This window comes from Tuber melanosporum (assembly GCF_000151645.1).
Source record: "Tuber melanosporum whole genome shotgun sequence assembly, scaffold_36, strain Mel28".
In the NCBI taxonomy this organism is placed as follows: domain Eukaryota; kingdom Fungi; phylum Ascomycota; class Pezizomycetes; order Pezizales; family Tuberaceae; genus Tuber; species Tuber melanosporum.
The window spans coordinates 552,588-574,075 of NW_003299041.1; the positions used below are offsets into that span (position 1 = coordinate 552,588).

The 21,488-nt window shown below is 46.4% G+C and overlaps 5 protein-coding genes; 3 read left to right on the top strand and 2 right to left on the bottom strand.

Moving 5' to 3' along the window:
- Positions 1–1,806, bottom strand: part of GSTUM_00007497001 (uncharacterized protein) — a gene marked incomplete at its 5' end in the record, with an annotated part of 3,448 nt that extends 1,642 nt beyond the window's left edge. The window contains 4 exons of the mRNA XM_002839463.2: positions 62–262; positions 341–654; positions 702–898; positions 959–1,806. Of these exons, the coding sequence (XP_002839509.1) occupies positions 62–262; positions 341–654; positions 702–898; positions 959–1,806 (1,560 nt within the window). The remainder of the gene's footprint in view (positions 1–61; positions 263–340; positions 655–701; positions 899–958) is intronic.
- A 2,995-nt stretch (positions 1,807–4,801) lies between these two features.
- On the bottom strand, positions 4,802–6,043 carry GSTUM_00007498001 (uncharacterized protein; the record flags this gene model as incomplete). XM_002839464.2 has 2 exons in its annotated part: positions 4,802–5,166; positions 5,232–6,043. The coding sequence occupies one exon, from the start codon at positions 6,041–6,043 to the stop codon at positions 5,810–5,812; it is 234 nt and encodes a 77-aa protein (XP_002839510.1). The 3' UTR covers positions 4,802–5,166; positions 5,232–5,809.
- A 359-nt stretch (positions 6,044–6,402) lies between these two features.
- Positions 6,403–7,960, top strand: GSTUM_00007499001 (uncharacterized protein). XM_002839465.2 has 7 exons: positions 6,403–6,679; positions 6,752–6,820; positions 6,947–6,977; positions 7,049–7,274; positions 7,352–7,399; positions 7,454–7,533; positions 7,603–7,960. The coding sequence occupies exons 1-7, from the start codon at positions 6,524–6,526 to the stop codon at positions 7,740–7,742; spliced, it is 750 nt and encodes a 249-aa protein (XP_002839511.1). The 5' UTR covers positions 6,403–6,523; the 3' UTR covers positions 7,743–7,960.
- A 669-nt stretch (positions 7,961–8,629) lies between these two features.
- GSTUM_00007500001 (CBS/PB1 domain-containing protein) lies at positions 8,630–11,678 on the top strand. XM_002839466.2 has 7 exons: positions 8,630–8,929; positions 9,065–9,938; positions 10,001–10,095; positions 10,150–10,300; positions 10,347–10,404; positions 10,470–11,016; positions 11,047–11,678. The coding sequence occupies exons 1-7, from the start codon at positions 8,735–8,737 to the stop codon at positions 11,053–11,055; spliced, it is 1,929 nt and encodes a 642-aa protein (XP_002839512.1). The 5' UTR covers positions 8,630–8,734; the 3' UTR covers positions 11,056–11,678.
- Positions 11,679–12,976: 1,298 nt separating this feature from the next.
- GSTUM_00007501001 (uncharacterized protein) lies at positions 12,977–17,318 on the top strand. XM_002839467.2 has 8 exons: positions 12,977–13,283; positions 13,522–13,738; positions 13,873–14,480; positions 14,547–14,935; positions 14,990–15,372; positions 15,422–15,583; positions 15,639–16,782; positions 16,834–17,318. The coding sequence occupies exons 1-8, from the start codon at positions 13,101–13,103 to the stop codon at positions 17,039–17,041; spliced, it is 3,294 nt and encodes a 1,097-aa protein (XP_002839513.1). The 5' UTR covers positions 12,977–13,100; the 3' UTR covers positions 17,042–17,318.
- The last annotated feature ends 4,170 nt before the right edge of the window (positions 17,319–21,488 follow it).

Genomic DNA, 21,488 nt, shown 5'->3' on the forward strand with positions numbered 1-21,488 from the left:
CTCCGAGGGGGCCCTGCTAATGGTGCTTGGCGATCGCCGTAGAACGGTTGGAGCCAAAAACCGCAAGTGAGCTATGATGAGGTGTTTCAACAACCCTTTCCTGGGCTGCGCCATGAAGGGGGAGTGCAGACGCCTTGACGGACGAGTAAAAGTCTTTCAGCACGGTTTCAATCTGGGTCTCCCAGGCTCGGATTCCACCACCACCACCACCAAGTGGAGCCTTGACTAAAGCAAGCCCACCATCCATATCATAACCCATCTTCTCGCCCAGATCACCTGCTCCCTTAGGACTCAAATTTCCAACCCCGCTTGCTTTACTAGAGTTCTTTGCACCCTTGACAAAGTCTAAAGAGGTGCGAGATTCGCTCATTTTCCTCTCTCGGACGGCCAAAGGGAATGTCGCGGAAGGCGTTGCGCTCATTCCGGGGTTGTCATCGTCATCATTTGGGCGAAATGGTGTCTGCGACCTTGGAGGGAATGTATTGTGATGAACGGGTTTCGATTCCACTGGAGCCTCAGTAACAATCCTCCGGATACTGCTCATGGTGTTTTTGATGAATTGGCCCTTGGTCATCTTCTGGGACTGGGGGATATCGGCCATATGTAGATCTGTGTTGAGTAAAAGCAATGAATAAAGAATCGTGAAAACAACATCTGGGACAAAATTAGCACTCATATCCAGTTCGAGATCATATGCATACCTATCAGCTTGAACCCATGACGAGGATTGCATTCACACCACCGCTTCGCGATTGCATCCATTATCCTGTCAACTTGTTGTGTCTCGCCTTTAAAAACAAGGCGCCCACAGAAAATTCGCAAAGTCGACAATATATTAACCCCTGACCAATCGAACAGCTCCATATAAGCTTTACGGACCCTCGCCCCAGTCGCTCCACTAAAGTAGTAGACTAAGTTAGCAGTAATCTTCTAGAAAGCACAAATCAAGAATACTTACGCTTCACCCAGCCAGCTCGTGGCCCTTGCCTTAGTAATTACTTCCTCATCACCTTTGAACACCCTCCTAGCCGTCTCACGTTCCTCCTCTGACGGTTCTTCCCCGTCTGGGTCATCTCCTCGCAAAGGTTCGGCCTTTTCACCCGGACCGTCTCTCTGCAGCATGACTGTCGGCGTCCCTATGGCAGCGGGTGTGAGGGTACTGAGCCATGATGTTTCAGCTTCCCTGCTCCCCCCATTTTCCAGGTTTTCTGTATCGACTTCAAGCGCCTTCCCTGCACGCGCTTCTTTCTGTTGCTTTTCAAGCTTTGCATGATGGGCCTCGATTTCTTGCATTGTAGCTATGGGCTGTTCTTTGGCCACCATGGACCCTTGTCTAGGCTTATCGAAGCTCGATGCAATTGATGCCTGCCGCTCTCTCTCGAGTGCGACGTTACCAACACTCCGCCTAGTTGACAAAATCGACTTTGTTGCCAATGGCGGCCACCGCACTTCCTTTTCTTCGTCATCTTGCAAAAAGCTCTGTTTATTCGGGGAATAAGGACTGGTTTGAGGCCTATCCCAGTCATCCCTCGTGCTGGGGCTGTGATCAACATTCCCGTTCCCCCTTGCATATCTTGTCTCCTTCCTGTACACATTTCCTGGGCTGTTATAATCGTCGTTGAAATGACTGCCGCTATCCCTGTGTCGCATACTTTCCCCAAAGAAGGTCGGGCGCTTAGGTGATATAGGGTCTGACGAAGCAACTGTGCGGATGGTCGCACCCCTCTGAAGATATGCCGATTCATTATTCTCATTCACCAGGTCGAAGCCCGGGGACTTTACGGGTGACCGAAGATAGGGGTTCATTGCGGTGCTCAGAGAGGTCGCCGGGCTCGGGTGAGAGTTTTCAACCGAGAGCGGCTCCATAGAGTGCAATGGCAGAGGTGCTACAGGATGCGATATTGCGTCCGAGACTGATTTCTTCCGGCGCCTAAAGAACGATGATTTTTTGTTGATGGTTGACTGCGGGGAATCCGAAGACTGTGAATTGGCATTCGTATTCGCTGTTTCCCGCCCGATCAGGTTGGCAACGTTTGATTTGCTGCTTGAACTGCCATTATTTCCACTTCCTCCTCCAACACCAAACACACGCCTAAAAAATCCAGGACGGCCACTGCTCTTGTTGTTGGAGGGACTCATGGGCGCAGTAACCGCGGTCGGGGTCACGAAGGCTGGTAAGGGGGGAAGAGTAATGGGGTTGTCGGATTGTGTATTAAACTGAAGCTGCTGGTCTCTCCTTAAACTCCTCGCAGACTTGTTCGATGGACGTCGCACAAGACGAGGAGATCTTGGTGGGGAAGGTGTTCGGTTCCTGGGCCCACTCCTTATGGAAGGGGGAGGCGCCGCATCATAAGTATCGTAAGCTGCAGCACCTGTATATCCATGTGATGAGCCCAGTCCGCAGCCTCGAGAGCGTAACTCTCTCCCGAAGTCGTACCCGGCGCCGAAGCCATCAGCTCCATTGTCAAAAGAGCCGACTCGCCTATTGGTGTACCCAGGATTACTTGTGCTTGAAAAGTTGCCTATATGCGAATGATGATTGCTGGTGCTATTTGAGCGTCTGCCACGCGACACAGGATCCGTTTGTGAGTAATTCGACGAGTTGTCTTCATCACTTGGCTCATCAACAGTTGAGAAGTAAGGGGAAGTATCGAAGGGCCCTAAAGACCCGTCACCGAGCCTGTCGAATGACAAAAGAAGGTTGTCAACCAGTGACTCTCTACCGGCGCCCATTGAGAGTTGTAAATCGTGCGAGTCTCTGTTATTGCTTGCGTCGTTTGAAGGCGAAGATGTGGCCGTGCCGGAAACGGATCCTCTGCCAGGTTTCCTAACTCCGTAAATTGCCATAGACGAGGAGGAATCCGCCGAGAAGGAAGGTGTACTGGCGAACTGCGAGGAATTGGGAAGTCTGCCAGCAGGTCTGAACCTCTGGCTGTTCTCCGCGTGTAGCCTGGAAGCAGCGAGACTTGGCTCGACAGGAATCATAATTGTGGAGGGCTCGATTTCTTGCCCAGTGTACGGATTGGGCCTTGTTAACGATGCAGTAACCTTAGTTGGGCTATTTGTTTCTGCGCCGGCCTAGTCTTGAAACCTGCCCGGGGGTGCAGACCGAAAGCGAATCCAACCACGGAGGAAGGAGATATATATTTATTTTTTCTTTGGTGAAGATTTGGTTGAGCGAGAGATAAGTGAATTAACGAATCCGCTGGGGGGAATCTGTAATAGGGATGGGCAAGCAGCGAATCAGAATCCTCTATGCTGTGCAATTGCTTTTTGGACCTGTCTCTGCTATCTCTCTTTTCCTTGATCTCTCTCTCCCATCCACAGAATCATTGGAACGCAATTGGCTGTCTGTTACAGTACTCGTAGCTGTTAGGTGATCGTTTTCTTTGCTTTTTGTGCCTGTCTGCGGGATACCGTACCGGTATGTCTCTTTTTTTCACAAATTTCGCCCAGCTGGGTTTGAGGCAAAGTCGAGTCCCTTTGAGGGGTTCAGTCTTACAGTCTCGGACTGCAAACAAGACTCAGGAGAAACCCTTCGGAGAAAAAGAAAAAAAGAAGGGGAAAAAAAAACAGACCAAACGAAGACTGTACTAGTACAAGTACTCGTACGTGTACTCGTACTCGTCGTACTGGTATCGTAGAAGCAATAGGTGAGAGAAGGAGTACGGTAGGGTAGTTTGAGATATCAGATACCGGTATACCTCCTTTCTTCTTTTCCTGATTGCCACTTCCCCCAGCTCGTCTCATAAGCTTCTTGTTCCCCCACACTCGAACTCAGTCGGCTTTTTCGGTTGTTTTAATGGATCCGGGGTCTCCTAGCCTCCACGACAGGGGAGAATAGAAAAGAATTCCCCAGTTCGCCGCACAAGGAAAGACAGCCGAAGGGAATACCGGTACCGGTAAGCTGAGGCGCCGACCACCCAAGGCACTTTGCTAGCACAGATTGATTAGGTTTCTCGTCACCCAGACGGGTCTGGCACCAAGGTCGACTCAATGAAAACGATTAGGAGGTTATTCGTTGAACTGTGAGGTGCAGCACCTTAGGGAATGCTGCTTGATAGCAACACAGCAACGATTTGTGTGAATCCTGATATGAAGGAACGACAGCGACAATCTAAATACACGGTGAACCTCGAATAGAAGCTTGTCGGTATAATAATAACCCAGGCTATTCCACGCACAGATTCTTGGACATCAATTGCCCCTGACACCAGATTCCTGAGTGACAGTGTCAGATTTTGAAAGAAAAGAAGAAAAAACCCCCCCATGGTTCACGATGGGTGCTTTGACTCGCCCTGACCTCTTTGCTCCACGAGCGGGTGGTAGATACAGTAGTGCTGTACCGTAGGCGGTTTGTTTTGGGTGTGCCGTCAAACTTGTTACGATTAGACTAGCTCTGCTCCCAACCTATGAAAAACTGGAAATCTTCACTGGCAGTAGGGTATGATATGACTAGTCTACAGTGTGATGCAGCGCCGTCATTGAACAGTGCTGTACGAGTACGATGCTCGAGTAGTCTGAAGTAGTAGTGGGGACCAGAGGAAGGCCATGCATACTGTCGGTATCATGCGATTGCAAACAGTGCTGGTACAGACTTGCCAAAGTGAGCCAGGCCCCCACAAACGTTTTTTCTTCCTCTACGGTACAAGTACTCGTATTACAATATTTCTCAATCAAGGTTGAAATCCCCCCGTCCAAAACTAGGGGTACAGCGAACCCCATGAGAGGAAACGCCCCTTCCCTATTTTGTCTTCACAGATGCCAACATCAAAATTTATGTGCGGAGAGCTTGTGTGTGAAAAAAGCCCCCCCCATTTGACAAGGGTTCACATGAATTCAAAGCTTGCCCAGAAATGTGCCTGTACTGTACCTGATTGCCACACTCGAGCACGACACCACAGAAGAGAAAAGATCGGAGCGGAAGGAGGGGTTTCCTCGACGTCGCAAAAACCACGTGGGACCTGCCATTTGACTGAGCTTGTTCGTTTCCCCCCTTTGCTTCTTTCAATGACCCATGTCAGGAGGCGAATACGGTAAGCCAAAGAAATAAACAACCTCTCGGTACCGTATTTCACCGGCTGGAGGGACCTAACCGGCCGCTGGCATGGTACTGTACCAGTATCATAATGCGAGCAGATCTATCTACCGTAGCTGACCTCCCAACTGCTTATCCAATTAGACTATACAAGTATACCCAATCATCAACTCCCACTCCAACTATCACTTACCGTATCATACATCCGCGGTCCGTAATCTAAAGTCATTTGTTTACTCCAATACATGCATTGGAAACTACTGAGAACCCTCCAAAACAAAGCGGTGTCTCACCGAGAGAGAACCGACCTGCTCAAGGCGAGAGCTTCCACCCGCAAGAGCTCTCTGCTGATATTAGTAGTTTGTATGTGACACACAACATACACAGCACAGTATCGGTACTCGAGTACTCGAGTAGACTGCGATCGCACCTGATCAACCAACCAAAGCAGGTTACACATTCTCTGATCCATCAATGCTCGACTTCGCCGGTGCAATGCCATTCATATCCACGCACGTTGATCCCTATTTTTTTTTTCACTAGTGAAACCGGGCACGGGTGTTGTATGATACCGTGCTGGTGCTGGCCCTCGAGTACCAGTACCGGTAGGGGGAAACCTCCACAGCTCTTCTCAAAGTTTCAACACGTCCCGTCCTTTCTTTGTTGCAAGGGGGAGATGATGTTACCTGTATGATCGGAAGTATCACTCGTACCGGCACTCGAGCAGTACGAGTAGAGACTCTACTAGAGAATGCGTGCATGAGACTCGGATCAGCTGGTGGGCGAGAGGGGACCTGTGCTACTGGTATCGTACCGGTAGTTAAACCTCTTAAGATTAGGCTTGCGGGGGAAAGCGATTCTGGGTATCATACCTACGTCACGTGCTGTCTTTTCGAATGGAGCCGGAATAATTTTATCCACTGTACTCGCACAGTACGGTATCATACTCGAGTGTGTCCACGGAGAATCGGGAAAACCCTTGTCTCCATGGTGACATGCAGACATCTGTCGGCCCCTTTTCTGGCACAGTTTGGATCATAGTTTCCCCATGGTCTACCGGCACTCCGTAGGAATGTCTGATTTCTACACACCCACACACACACATATATATACATAATTGAATGAGAAATTTATCGTACAATTTATAATGCCTGAGAAACGGCACGGTAAATGTGGATAGAGAGAGATAAGGGTTTGATTATGCTCTGCAGGTATGCCTACCGGTATCGTATGGTTTTCGGTTCTCCTTGCGCCGGTGCCTGTGGTTTCGGCTGCCCGTTGCGGCTCCGTAAATTTACCACCTTACTCGCGCTAACTATCCAGAGGTTCAACGACGGGCTCAGCACTCTTCCACCCACGCATCCACTTTCCAGATAGCGACTTCACAACGACACATCAAGACATCACTGCACAACGTCATCACGATTCTCAACACTCGGTATCCTATCACTATCACACCCTAACAACCTAAAGACCGGGACGAGAATGTACGCACCCCGTACTTCACCTCCGCCCACGCGATCAACCTTCGCTCCACATATCGCTGCCCCACGACATGGTGGTCGCTCGGATTCTAGCTCGGGTTCGCGACTACCGTTGTTCTTTCGAAGAATGATCAAATTCCCTCAGATGGACTTTGAGGTTTGCTACTTCTATGTTTCTGGTGTTCTCGGAGGCGGTGGTGGCTAACGGACACGGTGGTCCTGACTGAAGATGGCGATCTGGGAAATGACATATCTGATAATGGCTCCTAAGAAAGTCATCCGAACAATATACTATCATGTAGGAAATCCCGGTTCGATGTGCTATAGAGAACGTTATTGACCGACGGGTTTCTTAGAAACGTACATCTCACCTCCCTGATTGATGTCAATCCTACGATCAATCTAACGTGTTTGCCCTCTTTAGAAACGAAAAATACCTGGTCTCGCGATGACCCGTCTTTCATCGTTCTCCTCACATTTTTCCTAACACTCACTTCCCTTGCCTGGGGGCTCGCATATACTCCAGCATTCGCTTCGATCATGAGATTGATATTTTCGCTAGTATTTCTGCACTTTTTGCTCACTTCCGTGATATTCGCATCGACAGGCTACATAATGTGCGGGAGGTTTCTGAAAGTGCCGGGAACGGGTGGCCTTGGAAGGGCTGGTGTTGTGGCCGGTGAAGGAGAGATGGAATTCATGTACTGTCTCGAGATAGGCGTCAGAGCCTTCTTTCCGGTTTGGGTTTTCTTGTAAGCCCTCTAACCGTGATGGTGGCTCTCAATTACTCGGGCATAGGACGGCTTTGCTAATAGCTCTTTGGAAATAGGTACGTTATACAATTCTTGATGATGCCGATATTGACAAAGGATTACTGGTAAGTCTTATCTGTTCTACACCTTGGCTGGTAGCCTCCTAATACAGTGAATAGGATATCGATATTCCTGGGGAACTCCTTATATCTGATTGCATTCTCATTCTATTGTGTTATAACCTTCCTGGGATACAATGGTAAACCGCTGTCAAATTCTTCCTCAAATAAGGGGTTGGTGACTGACTTGTTTGTTATCGTATCAATAGCACTTCCCTTTCTGCATCATACGGAAATAATGCTATTCCCAATATTCGTCCTAGTGGTTCTATGGGCGATCAGTTTGTTTGGCTTTAACTTGACCAAACATATTGTGCCAATTCTCTTACCTGTGACGGGGAGAATATGATATCGCTCCTGGGTCTCCAGGGGAAGCTACTTTCCTTGTGGTTCGAACTTGGCGAAAAGGAAAAAGAAAAAAGTAATAGATTTAGGATTATCGGGTGTTCTAGTGCTAAGCGGTTTCCTTTTTTGTCTCTCTCGTTCATCATTAGCAGTTCGAAAAGTAATTTTTTTCTATTTGTATATTATTATCTTCGCAATGGATCGGAGGGGTTGCATATCGGTATCATGAGCTAGGGTTATTTATCGTCCGTTGTATCTGCTGGTGCATACCCGCGGCATCACGAGATGTGCGCAGTGCGGTGCGGGGCATGTTAGAGAGATGGAATGCATGACGACGATGAATCGCCATGGTTGCAAAGACAATGGATGTGGGTGGTTCGGAAATGAATGGGCGAATAGGCACCGTAGCGTAGAACCCACTCTTCCCTCTTCTCGGGTCTGGCATTTCTACTGGGCGACTTTGGGTGCAATGGCTGCAGTGATTGTGATGCGTTTCAATGTCAAGGCAGAAATAATACAACGCTTTTAAGATATTATATTTGAGATGAGATAAAATAATATTAAGTACACCAGACAAGAGGTTTCTTGATACTCGTGTAGAAGGCCTACCGGTAAGAGAAGCTACCCCTCAACAGTTTAAGGCAGGCACAGCAGTATTCTAGACTACCATAGAATGACGGTCAAAGGGAACGCTGAGAGCGCGCCAAGAATTAAGGGATGATTTAATAATTAAGAGGATGGGAAGGACAGGAAGGAGTGGGAGAAGACGACAACTGCCAGAGCACGGCCCTTACCAAGTAAAAGAAAGGGTTGTGCAACGACAACACAAAATCTCCCCTCCCCCCGACTGATCCCGAGCCCTACTCCATTATCACACCCACCTGACATATCATACTTCGCGCTCTCAAACACTCTTTCCATTATCCGTCCCTCCCCTAAACACCTACTCATCCCCCATTCCGCTGATCGCCTTTATCGCAAACACAAACCTTCATAATGTCGACCGCCGGGGGAACTTACAGAGGTAATCCAAGAACTGCTCCGCCGGGCAGAGGGGCGACACCTAACTTCCCTCCAACACCATCTGGCCCAGGGATCCCTGTGCCTGCTCCCAGTCCCGGTGGCCCCGCACACTCCGAAGCCGGTTCCAGCGTCAGTGATAGCAGGAAGAGACAGAGCAAGAGGGACGAGGTATTTAGGCGGACTAGCCCCCCCCCCTCATCGTTATCTCATCAAAATCGCTATTTTCATCTCAAATGCTGCCCCGCTATCCTCATTTGATTATCTATATGATATACTAAAAGCTTGATATTTAAACGCGTGTAGGCTATCCGTCGCAAAATTGAAAATGATCTCAACAAAAAGAAGCACACGGTTTCGCGTGCTCGTCACACCCGTAAGGTTGCCCCGGGAACCGTTATGGCCCTTCGCCCATCCCAGGCTCTCCAGATAAAGCCCAACACAACTGTTGCTGAGGCGGCTCAAATTATGGCTGCAAAGCGTGAGGATTGTGTTCTTGTTACCGATGATGAAGATCGTATCTCTGGTATCTTTACCGCGAAGGATCTTGCCTTCCGTGTTGTTGGCGCCGGGGTTAATGCGAGGGATGTGACCATTGCCCAAATCATGACCAAGAATCCTCTCTGTGCTCGTACCGATACTTCTGCTACTGACGCCTTGGATTTGATGGTTCGCAAAGGGTTTCGTCATTTGCCCGTCATGGATGAGAACCAAGATATTTCTGGAATTCTAGATATCACAAAGTGTTTCTATGAGGCTATGGAAAAATTGGAGAGAGCGTATGCGTCGTCTAGAAAGCTTTACGATGCCCTGGAAGGCGTGCAATCAGAACTGGGCTCTTCTCAACCACAGCAAATTATTCATTATGTGGAAGCATTGCGACAGAAGATGTCTGGTCCAGATTTGCAGTCGGTATTGGATGGAAACCCACCTACCGTCGTTAGCGTAAGAACTACTGTGAAGGATGCAGCAGCTATGATGAAGGAAAATCACACAACTGCTGTGTTGGTTCAGGACAGCGGCAGTATCACTGGTATCTTTACGAGTAAAGATGTGGTCTTGAGAGTGATCGCCGCTGGATTAGATCCTGCGAATTGCAGTGTGGTTAGAGTTATGACTCCTCATCCCGATTTCGCCCCGATGGATATGAGTATCCAGGCTGCCTTGAGAAAAATGCATGGTGAGTGGAAATTATTTTTAGCCTTTGTTGAGGTTTGAGGAAACTGATATCTATTTGGATAGATGGTCACTATCTGAATCTTCCGGTTATGAACGAAGCAGCGGAGATTGTCGGCATGGTCGATGTGTTGAAATTGACCTATGCCACTCTAGAGCAGGTGCTAGGATGTGATTCACGTAATTTGTGATCTTCCACTAATATGGGTGTATAGATCAATTCCATGGGCACAACTGATAGCGAAGGTCCTGCGTGGAACAAATTCTGGATGTCGCTTGACAATGATACTGAATCTGCTGTTTCGGACGGTACTAGACATACCGGCCCGCCCATCCGTCCTCATCAACCCGACTCGCCTATCAGAGGTTCTAGACATGCATCCGGAACGTCCACGGACCGCCATGATAGTAGTGCTATTCTCCCTACCGACTCTGCATCTCACCACGGCGGTTCCCCCCCAACTTCTGTAGTCATGTACCAACAACATTCCAATCCCCTTGATGCTCCGTTCCCCTTCAAATTTAAGGCTCCTAGCGGGCGTATGCATCGTTGCCAGGTTGCTGCAAGCGGCGGTCTGATAGAACTTCTCGCAGCTGTTGTCCAGAAACTTGGAAGCGAAGTTCAAAATGTTGGCGGAGAACCTGAATTTGGCGCGGATGGAAAACTTGAGAAACAGGGGTTTGCCATGAGCTACGTGGATAGCGAGGGCGACATAGTTTCCATTACTTCCGATAGGGATTTGATTGATGCGATTGAGATGGCCAGGAATGGGGGGAGGGATAAGGTTGACTTATACGTTCATGATCCAGATTCCCCAGCCGTCATTGCTACCGCCGAACCAAAACCAGTTATCGACACTCCTACTGAACCAATCCTTCATAGCAGACGAAGACGCAGACATGAAGAGGAGGATACTGAGGAATCAAGTGAGGAAGAAGAAGAGATAGTGGCACATAGAAAAGCAAAGAAAAATGCAGTATCCCAGATTCCAGCCTTGGCCCCCGTTCAACCGGAGGTTATACCTGGTGTTCCGAACGAGCTGCTCTTGCCCGGGGCTCTCGTCACCTTGGCTGTGGTAATTGTTGGCGTTTTTGCCGTGTCTAGAAAATAGGGGGCATGAGAGAATCTCCGCTAAGACAGTCGGATGGGTTTAGTTAGTTGTTCCACTATAAACAAGGCTGTTACTGAGGTGCTTTTTTACACTTTTTTTCTTTTCTTTAAAGCAGATGGGTGGGATAGGCCTCGTTTTGCGGGAAACCACAAGCATCGAGATTGTCTGACATTTTAAGGTTGCGTAGATATGTATTGTTCTTGCTCATTCCCACTGGGTTGTTATATTTTCATCTGGATATGCCCAATTGAGATCGACAAGGGCCGATACCCATCAATGGTTTTTCGGAGGTAGCGCTTATAGTGGTTTACATGGCCCAAAGCCTCTCCAATTTTTATTTTTTTCTCATTTCTGTCTCGTCGCTGGATGTTGTGTCAGCAATACACCTGTAATTCATTCTCCTTTGTTTGTTTTTCTTTACCTTCATAGCCTGCGTTTTGCCTTCTCTTGTTGCCCCTCCTTTTTTTAAAGTTTTTTCTTTCTTTTCTTTTCACTATCAACATCAATGATTGTGACATCCCCACCTAGCATTTCACATCCTCTCGTTTCTTTCTTTCTTTCTTCTCTCTCAGATTTCAGCCCTGTAACGAGCAATACGAATTCTGTCCGTTAGAATTTATTAAATTTATGTAGATTTCAGCACCGCTAATTTAGCTTATCAGATTCGCCGATTGTGTGTGATATATGGTTTCGCTCGTGATAAACCAACAAAATGTATGATAATATTATTATGATACCTTAAAAATAAAAATAAAAATGTAGGTTTGGGAAAAGGTTAATTTGAACCTTAGAACTGGACGAACCCGAATTGTAAAGGGACTATATTGAGGCCCATAGGTGTATAAATTAGAAAAAATGCCAAATTTGATCTCAAGTATGATAAACATAATTTGATATAATGACCTTTTGTCTCAAGGATCTGGGGGTACCATATAAAACATTTACAAAGCATCATCTTTCAAGTTTAACTACAGGGCTTAGTACTAAACTATATAAAATATCAGAGGATAAAAGCAACAGGCCGAGCAACTATAAGAGTAATGCTTATATATTTCTACCTATACGAAACTATCAAGAATATATGAGAAAAAAGTGGACTAGTTATATGAGACTATTGAAGTACTTGCGGGAGTGCTTCCACTAGCTCTAGAATAAGTTAGCCTGTAGCTGATAGGAACGTATTTCTGAAAAATTTAATGTCTTGCTGGTCTACTTTTTTGAATGATTGTTTTATACTCAGTAGACTGAGGGAGGGTTTATCATGAGCGGAACCATATACATGAGCTCGTCAGTGATGGAGCAGTACTTGTAAGAGCAACGCCAAGAGACATGCAAATTGCCCATCCTGGCAGTGTTTTTGGACATGTTGTCCGAACTCTGGTGCTTGGGGTTTTTAGAATGGTTTCTATGACATAGCCTTCATGTGAATCCCCATGCAGGCTGTGCTTCCTAAAAAATCACTAGATTTTTCTGAGGTTAGACCTATGGCAGTGAGTAGCCGACTGTCGAGAATGAGCATTTTATATGGAAGGGCCCGGTGGGTGTCGGTTTCATTTGTCGCCAAGATTTTACTGTAAACGAGCAAAACTGGAGCACAACAACATACCGGTAGTTTTGAAGGTATCGCAGCGAGTTCTTTGAGTAACCTTTTTTAAGCTGCCCCGCCTTATTTACACCCTCGTTACTCATCGAGAATTCCTCAATAATTTCCACACCTAACCTTACGGAACGGAGGTGAAGGGCAGGAGAGGGTTGTGTTAGTCTCGCCCTCTTTCTTTTCTTTCTTTACTTCCCTCTCGTCTCCCCGCTAGTCCCACTACCACAGCAGAGAAACTCTCGCTGAAACACATATTTCACAACTCTTGTCTTCGCCAACATTCTCCTCCGTCGCTCCCTCACTACCGCAACAACAACCACTCTTCCAGTGTCTCTTCGCGCATCTGGTTTCGTTTAAGGATATAGACCGTTTGGTTCTCTGCTCCTCTTTTTTTTCACCTTTTTCCTTTAAAAACTCTTTCCTTTCTCCAGTACGTCGTTCCGCCTCTACGTGTGCCATGTCCCAACTGCCCCACGGTGTCGTGGAGAGCCTCCAGCAACTCCTCTTGGGCTTGGAGTCCAGCGATAATAGCATTCGAAGCGAGGCCGAGAAGAGCTTGAATAATGATTGGATTCTGGCAAGGCCCGATTTGCTACTTTCTGGTCTCGCGGAACAGGTGCGGGGGGCGGATAATCCTGCTGTAAGTTCATCATCTCCCTCATGATCGCCTCTCTTCCCCACTTGACCCCTGAAGTTGGATTCTGGGTTTTTTTCTTCTTCTTGAATCACACCAAAACATAAACATTACAACATGTGGCCATGTCGATGGCAACGCATGATTCCGCTTTCATTTTCAACTTATTTAGTTACAGTTTTTTTTTTTTTGCCTGGTGGTTGGGCTGATTTTTCCCCCCCATTTGGTTGGGAGTGGTACATAGAAACGTTCCTTTGCTGCCGTCTTGTTCCGGCGGATGGCCAGCAAATCATCAACAAAGGATAATCAGCCTAGTGAATTGTTCCTATCATTGGCCCCCGAAATTAAAATCTACATTAGGAATGTTTTGCTTGGTTGCTTTTCGGAGGAAACGGACAAGGCCGCCAGAAACAAGACTGGCGACGCCGTAGCTGAGGTGGCTAGACAGCTGAGTGATGCGGGTATGTTTTCTCTTCTGCCCAGTGCTATCGGGTCCTCGGCCTATAAGTTGTTCGGAATCAATTTTCACCTGTCTCAACTTCTCCCCTCAAAAGTTATCTATTCTGACAAATTTTTTTTTTTTACCCTTGTGTAGAAGAATCATGGCCGGAACTTTTACATGCTCTTTTCCTGGCTAGCAAGCATCTAGATCCTAGCCATCGGGAATCAGCTTTCAGGATATTTGCTACTACACCCGGGATCATCGAGAAGCAGCACAGTGAGGCTGTCCAAGGGGTATTCGTCACTGGGTTCGGGGATGATGATTTGGGGGTCCGGATTGCTGCGATGGAGGCATTTTCAGCCTTCTTCAGATCGATTAAGAAGGCGGCGCAAAAGACGTTTTACCCGCTTCTTACCCATATCCTCAACATTTTGGTGCCCATAAAGGATTCACAAGATTCAGATAATCTCTCGAGAGCACTCATGGCCCTCATTGACCTTGCTGAGGTCGCCCCGCTAATGTTCAAGCCCTTGTTCAACAATGTTGTCAAGTTTGGAATTTCGGTAGTGCAGGATAAGGATCTGACGGATTCCGCAAGGCAGAACGCATTGGAATTGCTGGCTACATTTGCAGATAATGCGCCTAACATGTGCAAAAAAGACCCACTCTACACCTCTGAGATGGTTACGCAGTGTTTGAGCTTGATGACGGATATAGGAACTGATGATGATGACGCTTCGGAATGGAATGAATCTGATGATGTAGGCGTTTTACTTTGGATATCTGTTTATATGTCAAGGTAGCTGACTTTGTGATTCTTTCTCTAGCTTGATATGGACGAAAGCGACCTCAACCACGTCGCCGGCGAGCAATGCATGGACCGTCTTGCTAACAAATTGGGTGGATCTGTTCTTCTTGCGCCCACTTTCCAATGGCTTCCAAGAATGATGACTTCCTCTGCGTGGCGTGATCGACATGCTGCCCTGATGGCTATCTCGGCTATCTCGGAAGGCTGCAGGGATATGATGGAAGCCGAGTTAGACAAGATCTTGGATCTGGTTGTTCCCGCTTTGAGAGATCCTCACCCACGAGTGAGATGGGCTGGGTGTAATGCGTTAGGGCAGATGAGCACGGATTTTGCCGGTATTATGCAAGAGAGATATCATAGCATCGTTCTTACCAATATAATACCGGTCCTTGAGTCTCCTGAGCCAAGGTAGGACAAAGATTCGCCAGAGGCGCTTTCGAATACTAATTTACTTGCTGGCAGAGTCCAATCGCATGCGGCTGCCGCTCTGGTCAATTTCTGCGAAGAAGCCGAGAAGGAAGTCCTTGAGCCCTATCTCGATGACTTGCTTCGACGTTTGTTGGAACTGTTGCACAATGACCAGAAACGTTACGTCCAGGAGCAGGCACTCTCCACCATTGCTACCATCGCCGATTCTGCGGAAGTTGCGTTTTCTAGGTACTATGATACCTTGATGCCTTTGCTATTCAACGTCTTGAATCGCCCTCAGGACCCTGAGTCAAAGGATCTTCGTCTACTTAGCGCAAAAGCTATGGAATGCGCTACTTTGATTGCCCTTGCAGTGGGGCGTGAGAGACTTGGTAATGATGCGGTTCAACTTGTCCAGGTGCTTGGACGTATTCAACGTTCGTAATCCCCCCCCCCCTATACGCTCTCAATGCTAAACTTTTACAGAGAATGTTACCGACCCTGACGATCCACAGGGGTCATACCTCCTTCATTGCTGGGGCCGTATGTGCCGTGTAATGGGCAATGATTTCCTTTCATACCTTCCTGCTGTCATGCCTCCCCTCCTAGAGCTTGCAAGTGCTAAGGCAGACGTCCAACTTCTTGACGGTAATAGCTCCACTTTATTAATTTGCCGTCGGCTTGCTAACCCGTTTCGTGGCAGATGATGAACATGTGGCACAAATTGAGCAGGAGGAAGGATGGGAGCTTGTTCCTGTTCGCGGAAAATACATTGGAATCAAAACATCAGCTTTGGATGACAAATATATGGCAATTGAGCTTTTGGTGATCTACGCTCAACAACTAGAGGCTGCATTTGAGCCATACGTCCAGTCAGTTATGAGGGATATTGCTATCCCAGGGTTGAGCTTTTTCTTCAATGATGCGGTTCGGGTTGCTTCCGCTCGACTTGTCCCTCAACTCCTCAATTCTATCAAGAAGGCCCACGGTCCAGGTTCCGCTCAATTAGTGGAAGTTTGGCAGCTAACTCTTGCGAAAATACTCGATGTCCTAGCCACCGAGCCAGCAGTCGACACATTAGCCGAGCTTTACCAGTGTTTCTACGAGTCGGTTGAGGTGATTGGCCAGAACTGTTTGCCCGCGGAGGCTATGTCTACCTTCATCAATGCCGCAGATGGCGCTCTCCGGGAGTACCAACAAAGAGTGCAGGTTCGTCTCGAAGAGGCTCAAAAGCCCGAGGAGGAAAGAGAGGACAATGAGGACGCTTTGTATGCCATTGAGGATGACCAAACCCTGTTGTCTGATATGAACAAGTCTTTTCACACTATCTTCAAGCACCAGGGTATCTCATTCCTCCAACACTGGGAGCGATTGCTACCATTCTACGATGCCTTTATTACCAGCCCAGACCCTACGCAGCGACAATGGGCGCTCTGTATTATGGATGATGTTCTGGAGTTTTGCGGACCCGAGGCCTGGAAGTATCAAAACCACTTTGTTCAGCCACTCATAAACGGCCTGTCTGACCCGATTGCTGCCAACCGGCAAGCCGCAGCCTATGGTGTGGGCATTGCCGCCAAGAATGGGGGCCCGATGTTCTCCGAGTTTGTTGCAGCCACAATTCCAAAGCTTTTCGAAGTCACTCGACACCCCCAGGGCAGGCAGGAGGATCACGTTTTTGCGACCGAGAACGCCTGCGCTTCCATCGCCAAAGTTCTTCACTTCAATTCCAGCAAAGTGGGGGACGTACAGGCTGTTGTCCAGGCCTGGGTTGGGACTTTGCCCGTTGTTAACGATGATGAGGCTGCGCCGTATGCCTACTCGTTCCTAGTGCAGTTGATTGAAGGGTATGTGCTTAGTGAGAATTTGTTTGAATGCCCTGTTAACGCCATATCTAGAAAGAACGCCGCCGTTCTCGGTAACGTTCCTCAAATTTTTGACTACGTTGTTAGAGCTCTTGATGCGGAGACCATCCAAGGCCAGACTGCGGAAAGGGTTGTTACCGCTACCAAGAGCCTTTTGGCTATGGCCGGCGGCTCGGCGGCTCAGGTTTTGGCTTCCATGCCAGTGGAACGCCACAACGCGGCCAGGCGTTGGTTCTCATAGTGGATGTGGGATAGGGTATTGGTGAGGGGCGCTCTTGGGTCGTTGTCTTATTTTTCCTTGTCGTCGCTACGGCATCATTATTGTCTTAGAATTAGCAACTCTCTTGTTATGTAACTGGACAGATAAAGGGAAGGGGGGATATGGATGCCATACCTGTTGATTTTGCTTCTATCAACCTTGTGGGAGGGGCAAGTGAAGGGCGAGCGCCCGGATTCTTGGAGTCTCATTGTTGAAGAAAAAGAAAAGGGTTAGTTGGAGAAATGTAGTTCCTCTGTTTAGTGACTCAAGAGCATCATGTTTTTCTTGCCTCTCTTTCATCCCCTTGTCTTTCTGGGAATTTCAGACCACGGTGTTTAAAAGTGGCTTTTTTCCTTGTGGGGGCGTCATTCACCACTCTTAGTGACAATAGGAAGGAGCATACTGAGCGCTGTGCTGTACGGTAATTTGGAATAGGGGGTATTATTATGACATGGTACGATATTACATGAACTGGAATGATGAACACCGGGCGCTGCATGGTATACCTTTATTTCTTTTACATGCGCTTGGGCTCGATTAGTATACGGTAATTCTTGGACATGGTCCATCGTTCGGTCGGTCACTGCATTTTGTCTATAATCAGATGTGCGCAATCAGATCCATTCGACTGACCGATCTGATCATCAGATATGCCGTGCTCACCTATATGGTGAGGGACATCTGTAGCCGGAGTATGCGGACATTGGTAAAAAATAAAAATAAAAAGTATGATAACTAAGAAAACAGGACACTCCGAGGCCAGGAATGTAGGACTACCACTTGGTTTTATCCTCAACCCGGCAGTGACTTTTATACACCCGTTCATGAAACTCGGCGGTACCATAGTTGAGTCCGGACCTATATGCATCAAGGATTCACATACAAGAGAGGAAGTATCAATGGATAGTTACTGATGAGACTGAGTCGAGTGCCTGAGGAATAGTTTCTCTGAGGCCATCAAGAGAGTACTGACAATTTTCTCGGGCATAATATTTTCCTGAACACCAAAATTGCTCAATAAAGTTCAGCTCGCAGTGGAACTTAGGATAGAAAATCACTCACTGCCCTGAAGCCTCTAGCTCCTCTTGTAAATGGCCTTTCTGTTTCATAAAGTCTCTTTCTCATGATAAAAGAACTCTGCCACAACATCCACCTAGGATTGTCCGATCACATTCAGATCTGTTATTGAGGTAGGATACTTGAGAAGAAATGGAAAGCCATCAGGGCGATGTTTTTTCCACAGCCCACACTCTTTCAAGACTTGCTCTAACCCTTTTGCTTTGCTTCTAAGTTGAAAGGTTGGATGATTTTCTGGGTAAACCATGGACTGCGGGAACTGCTTGGCATGAATAAATCCATCATGCATCAAGGGTTGACTACCACCAGGGCCTCGATTCATCTTTGAGGTGAGGAGTGCATCTGGTGCAAAACAGCCATGATTAGAGGCTTTATCAAAGGCAAAAAGAGCCTGACTGCCAGGAAAGGCAATTCGAAAAATAGGTAAAGCAATTTGCATCATATGGTGCACCATTTTGTCCCCAGTCCAGTAGTTGTTCTTTCTATACTCTAAATACTCCATAGCATCACGTACAGGAATACCATCATGTTTAGGCCACATTGGATCCAAAGGTAGTTCTGTATTAGAGACAGTATCAGGTCCATTTAAATGGCCACCTGGGGTTAGAAACCGAGACACCATTATTCCCTTCCTGCGTAACTTTGCTCGCAGAGGTTGCTTGCCATCCTGTGTCCATATTTTCCGCTTTCCATTGTTGGCATTGAAGGTTGACTCATTGTATGTAATAAATACTAGGAGCTGCTTTCCTGCTGGTAAAGTTTTTAGAATACTCCAAGATCCATCCTCCTAGAACTTAACTATTTGGGGTACAACACTATCCTATAATGGTAAGAAAACTTCTCTTCTGTATCCAATTACATCTCTGTACTCATGCCCATCCACATAAACAGACTTCTGTACTGCCCCATAGGTAAAGCCCATTTTTTTCAACCACCGACGTACTATTTGAGCCTGTATCCTCTTTCATCTTACTTCTTCCCCCACCTGTCTTCCTACCATTTCAGTGCTACCTTCCCCCATTCTCCTCTGCCTATTACTAAACTCCTCCATTGTTGTTTTCAAAACTGCATCCATTACCTCCGCCACCTGCTGTGACTGAAGATAGTCACCAACTGCCTTTGCCAGACCATGTGCTGTAATATCTATTATATAAAGGTTAGCATACAGATTTATTATTATTATTAGTATAAGGTACTTATGTTCTCCAGTTCCTGATATCTATTCTCGGATGGCAAGTTCAACTCTCTCATCATTAAGCCATGATCATACCTTTACAAAGTATTCTCGCTTGCCCTCATCAATTAAGCACTCTCACACCTAGCTCAGCTCCCAAGTGACAAGTTTCCTAGCAAAATACCAGCCCTGGTTAAAGTACTGAGCTGTGAAAAAAGCTAACTGATTTCTTGTCTCTCCAGCTTGCTTCTTTTGTTGTATTGACAAAAATGCCAAAACAGCCTAATGCCTGACAAGATTTTGGCCATGAAGGCCTGATTTTGTAGAGTTGATTTTTTTTTTCAGTACCTGAATCGCAGATGTCTGATTTTGCTGGCTTGAATCATACTGAGAAATCTCTGGCAGGGGCTGCAGGGTAGCCTGGACCGAGGATGTGGAATTAAGTTGACTTTGGTGAATGAAGAAGGTAGTAAGTGGTACGCATCCACTAGCAGCATAGCGGAGTTCTCAATCCTGCTGACGCTTACGACATGCTTGACATTCACCCAAATATACTCCTTGACTATATCATATTTTTGCTCTATCAAATATGCTTGCCTCTACTCCTTTTAGTATCTCTAGCAGTCCTTTATCCTCCTTCCTCTCTTCTGCACCCCTTGTTGCATTAAAATCTGTATTCACCTCTTCCTCCCAATCAGTATACTCCTCTTCCTCTTTCTCCTCCTCTCCTGATTCATCGTCAAAATCAAGAAAGTGTACTTCTGCACGTTTTTCTTTCTCAGCCAATCTCTCTTGCTTATCAACTTCACTTTGTCCTATTGCATAAACTTCAAGATGCTTTTGTACAATTCTGAAATCTTCCTTGATCCTAGCCACTTTTTTTTTATTTCTTTGCTCTCTTGCATCCCGGAGGTGCTGATTTTGTCTCTGAATAGGTGGCATATTCTGAGGTTTTGCAAGCAGGAATTCGGTAGAGTTTTGTGATTAAGTGTGAATATCTTGAAGGATGTAAGTGAAAGTAAGGAGTACTACCTGATGCTCAAGCACTTGTTGCTGGGCCAAAGACTTTGTTATCTCTCATAAAGATTACTAACCAAACTGAGCAGTTATGAGATATCACTCAGTTGTTAGTTTTGTTGAAAAATATCCCGGACATTTGCCTCACTCTCCACAAAATTTGGTCTCCTTTATCTATTAATAACTTTACCAAATCAAATGCTATTTTAATTTTCTCTCTATTAGTTTGAAGCCCATAGGCTATTCTATCACCTAATAGAGTTATTTTTTCCAAAGAATTTGTTGTTGGCATGCCTTTAGGTTTTGACTTCACACTTTGGCTATCTCGTTCAGTGTTCCGGGTACAGATGTCCCTCACCATACCTCTGCGGTATTTTGCATTATAATAGGATTTTACTTGTTCTCCCTCAGAGTTACAACCTTTACAATGGACTCGAGTGTCGATTGAGAGGATACTAGTATTATTGTACTGAGCAGTAGATATGATTGTAAAGCTTATCTGATCTGTTGCACCATACTGCGAGTAGATTGCAGCCTTAGTGTAGCTATATCATTTGTTTGGCAAATATCTCTGTGTATGGTTCGTGCAGACCAAAACTTGAAGCAAGAATTTACCTTTTCCCTCTAATAATATTATAGAGGATATTTTAAGTTCCTCAAGTGGCTGAGTAGTTGTGTATAATTACTTGAAATTAAGCAGTTTTGGTAAGAAACTGAAAAAATATTACATACAGCCACAGATTAAGTGCTAAGATAGGGCACTACCTGGATTAGTAATTATATACTTCAGTCAAGTCTTCCAACAAATTTGTATAAAACACCTGATAAACCTAGTACATTGTAGGCCTTTACCAATAATAAACTTATAGTTTCTGTTAATACCAAGTTCGACTTCAGAAATAAGTAAAAGTCCATTAATGTGCTATCAATTAGAAGTATTTCTGGCAGTGGTAGGTAGTCTGTATATTATTTTAAAATTATAGATGCTAATACTCTGTAGAGAATTTTTAGATAACAAGACCAAAGAAAAATACAGTTTTATGTCGGCATGCCAGCAGCCTTAGTGGTCGGCTGCCTTTGGGTCAAGATACCAATAACCAACCTTAAAATCTAGATCCAGATAATACTACAGTAAGTGGTAATGAGCAAAATGCAGAACAA

Bases quoted from the DNA above. Each gene is read 5' to 3' on its own strand.
- GSTUM_00007499001 (XM_002839465.2), top strand. From the start codon at position 6,524: ATGTACGCACCCCGTACTTCACCTCCGCCCACGCGATCAACCTTCGCT. The intron at 6,680-6,751 runs GTTTGCTACTTC...TCCTGACTGAAG, and splicing joins TCCCTCAGATGGACTTTGAG to ATGGCGATCTGGGAAATGAC. The intron at 6,978-7,048 runs GTCTTTCATCGT...CATATACTCCAG, and splicing joins ACCTGGTCTCGCGATGACCC to CATTCGCTTCGATCATGAGA.
- GSTUM_00007500001 (XM_002839466.2), top strand. From the start codon at position 8,735: ATGTCGACCGCCGGGGGAACTTACAGAGGTAATCCAAGAACTGCTCCG. The intron at 8,930-9,064 runs GTATTTAGGCGG...AAACGCGTGTAG, and splicing joins GACAGAGCAAGAGGGACGAG to GCTATCCGTCGCAAAATTGA. The intron at 10,405-10,469 runs GTCATGTACCAA...TAAGGCTCCTAG, and splicing joins GTTCCCCCCCAACTTCTGTA to CGGGCGTATGCATCGTTGCC.
- GSTUM_00007501001 (XM_002839467.2), top strand. From the start codon at position 13,101: ATGTCCCAACTGCCCCACGGTGTCGTGGAGAGCCTCCAGCAACTCCTC. The intron at 13,284-13,521 runs GTAAGTTCATCA...AGTGGTACATAG, and splicing joins GGGGGGCGGATAATCCTGCT to AAACGTTCCTTTGCTGCCGT. The intron at 14,481-14,546 runs GTAGGCGTTTTA...TTCTTTCTCTAG, and splicing joins AATGGAATGAATCTGATGAT to CTTGATATGGACGAAAGCGA.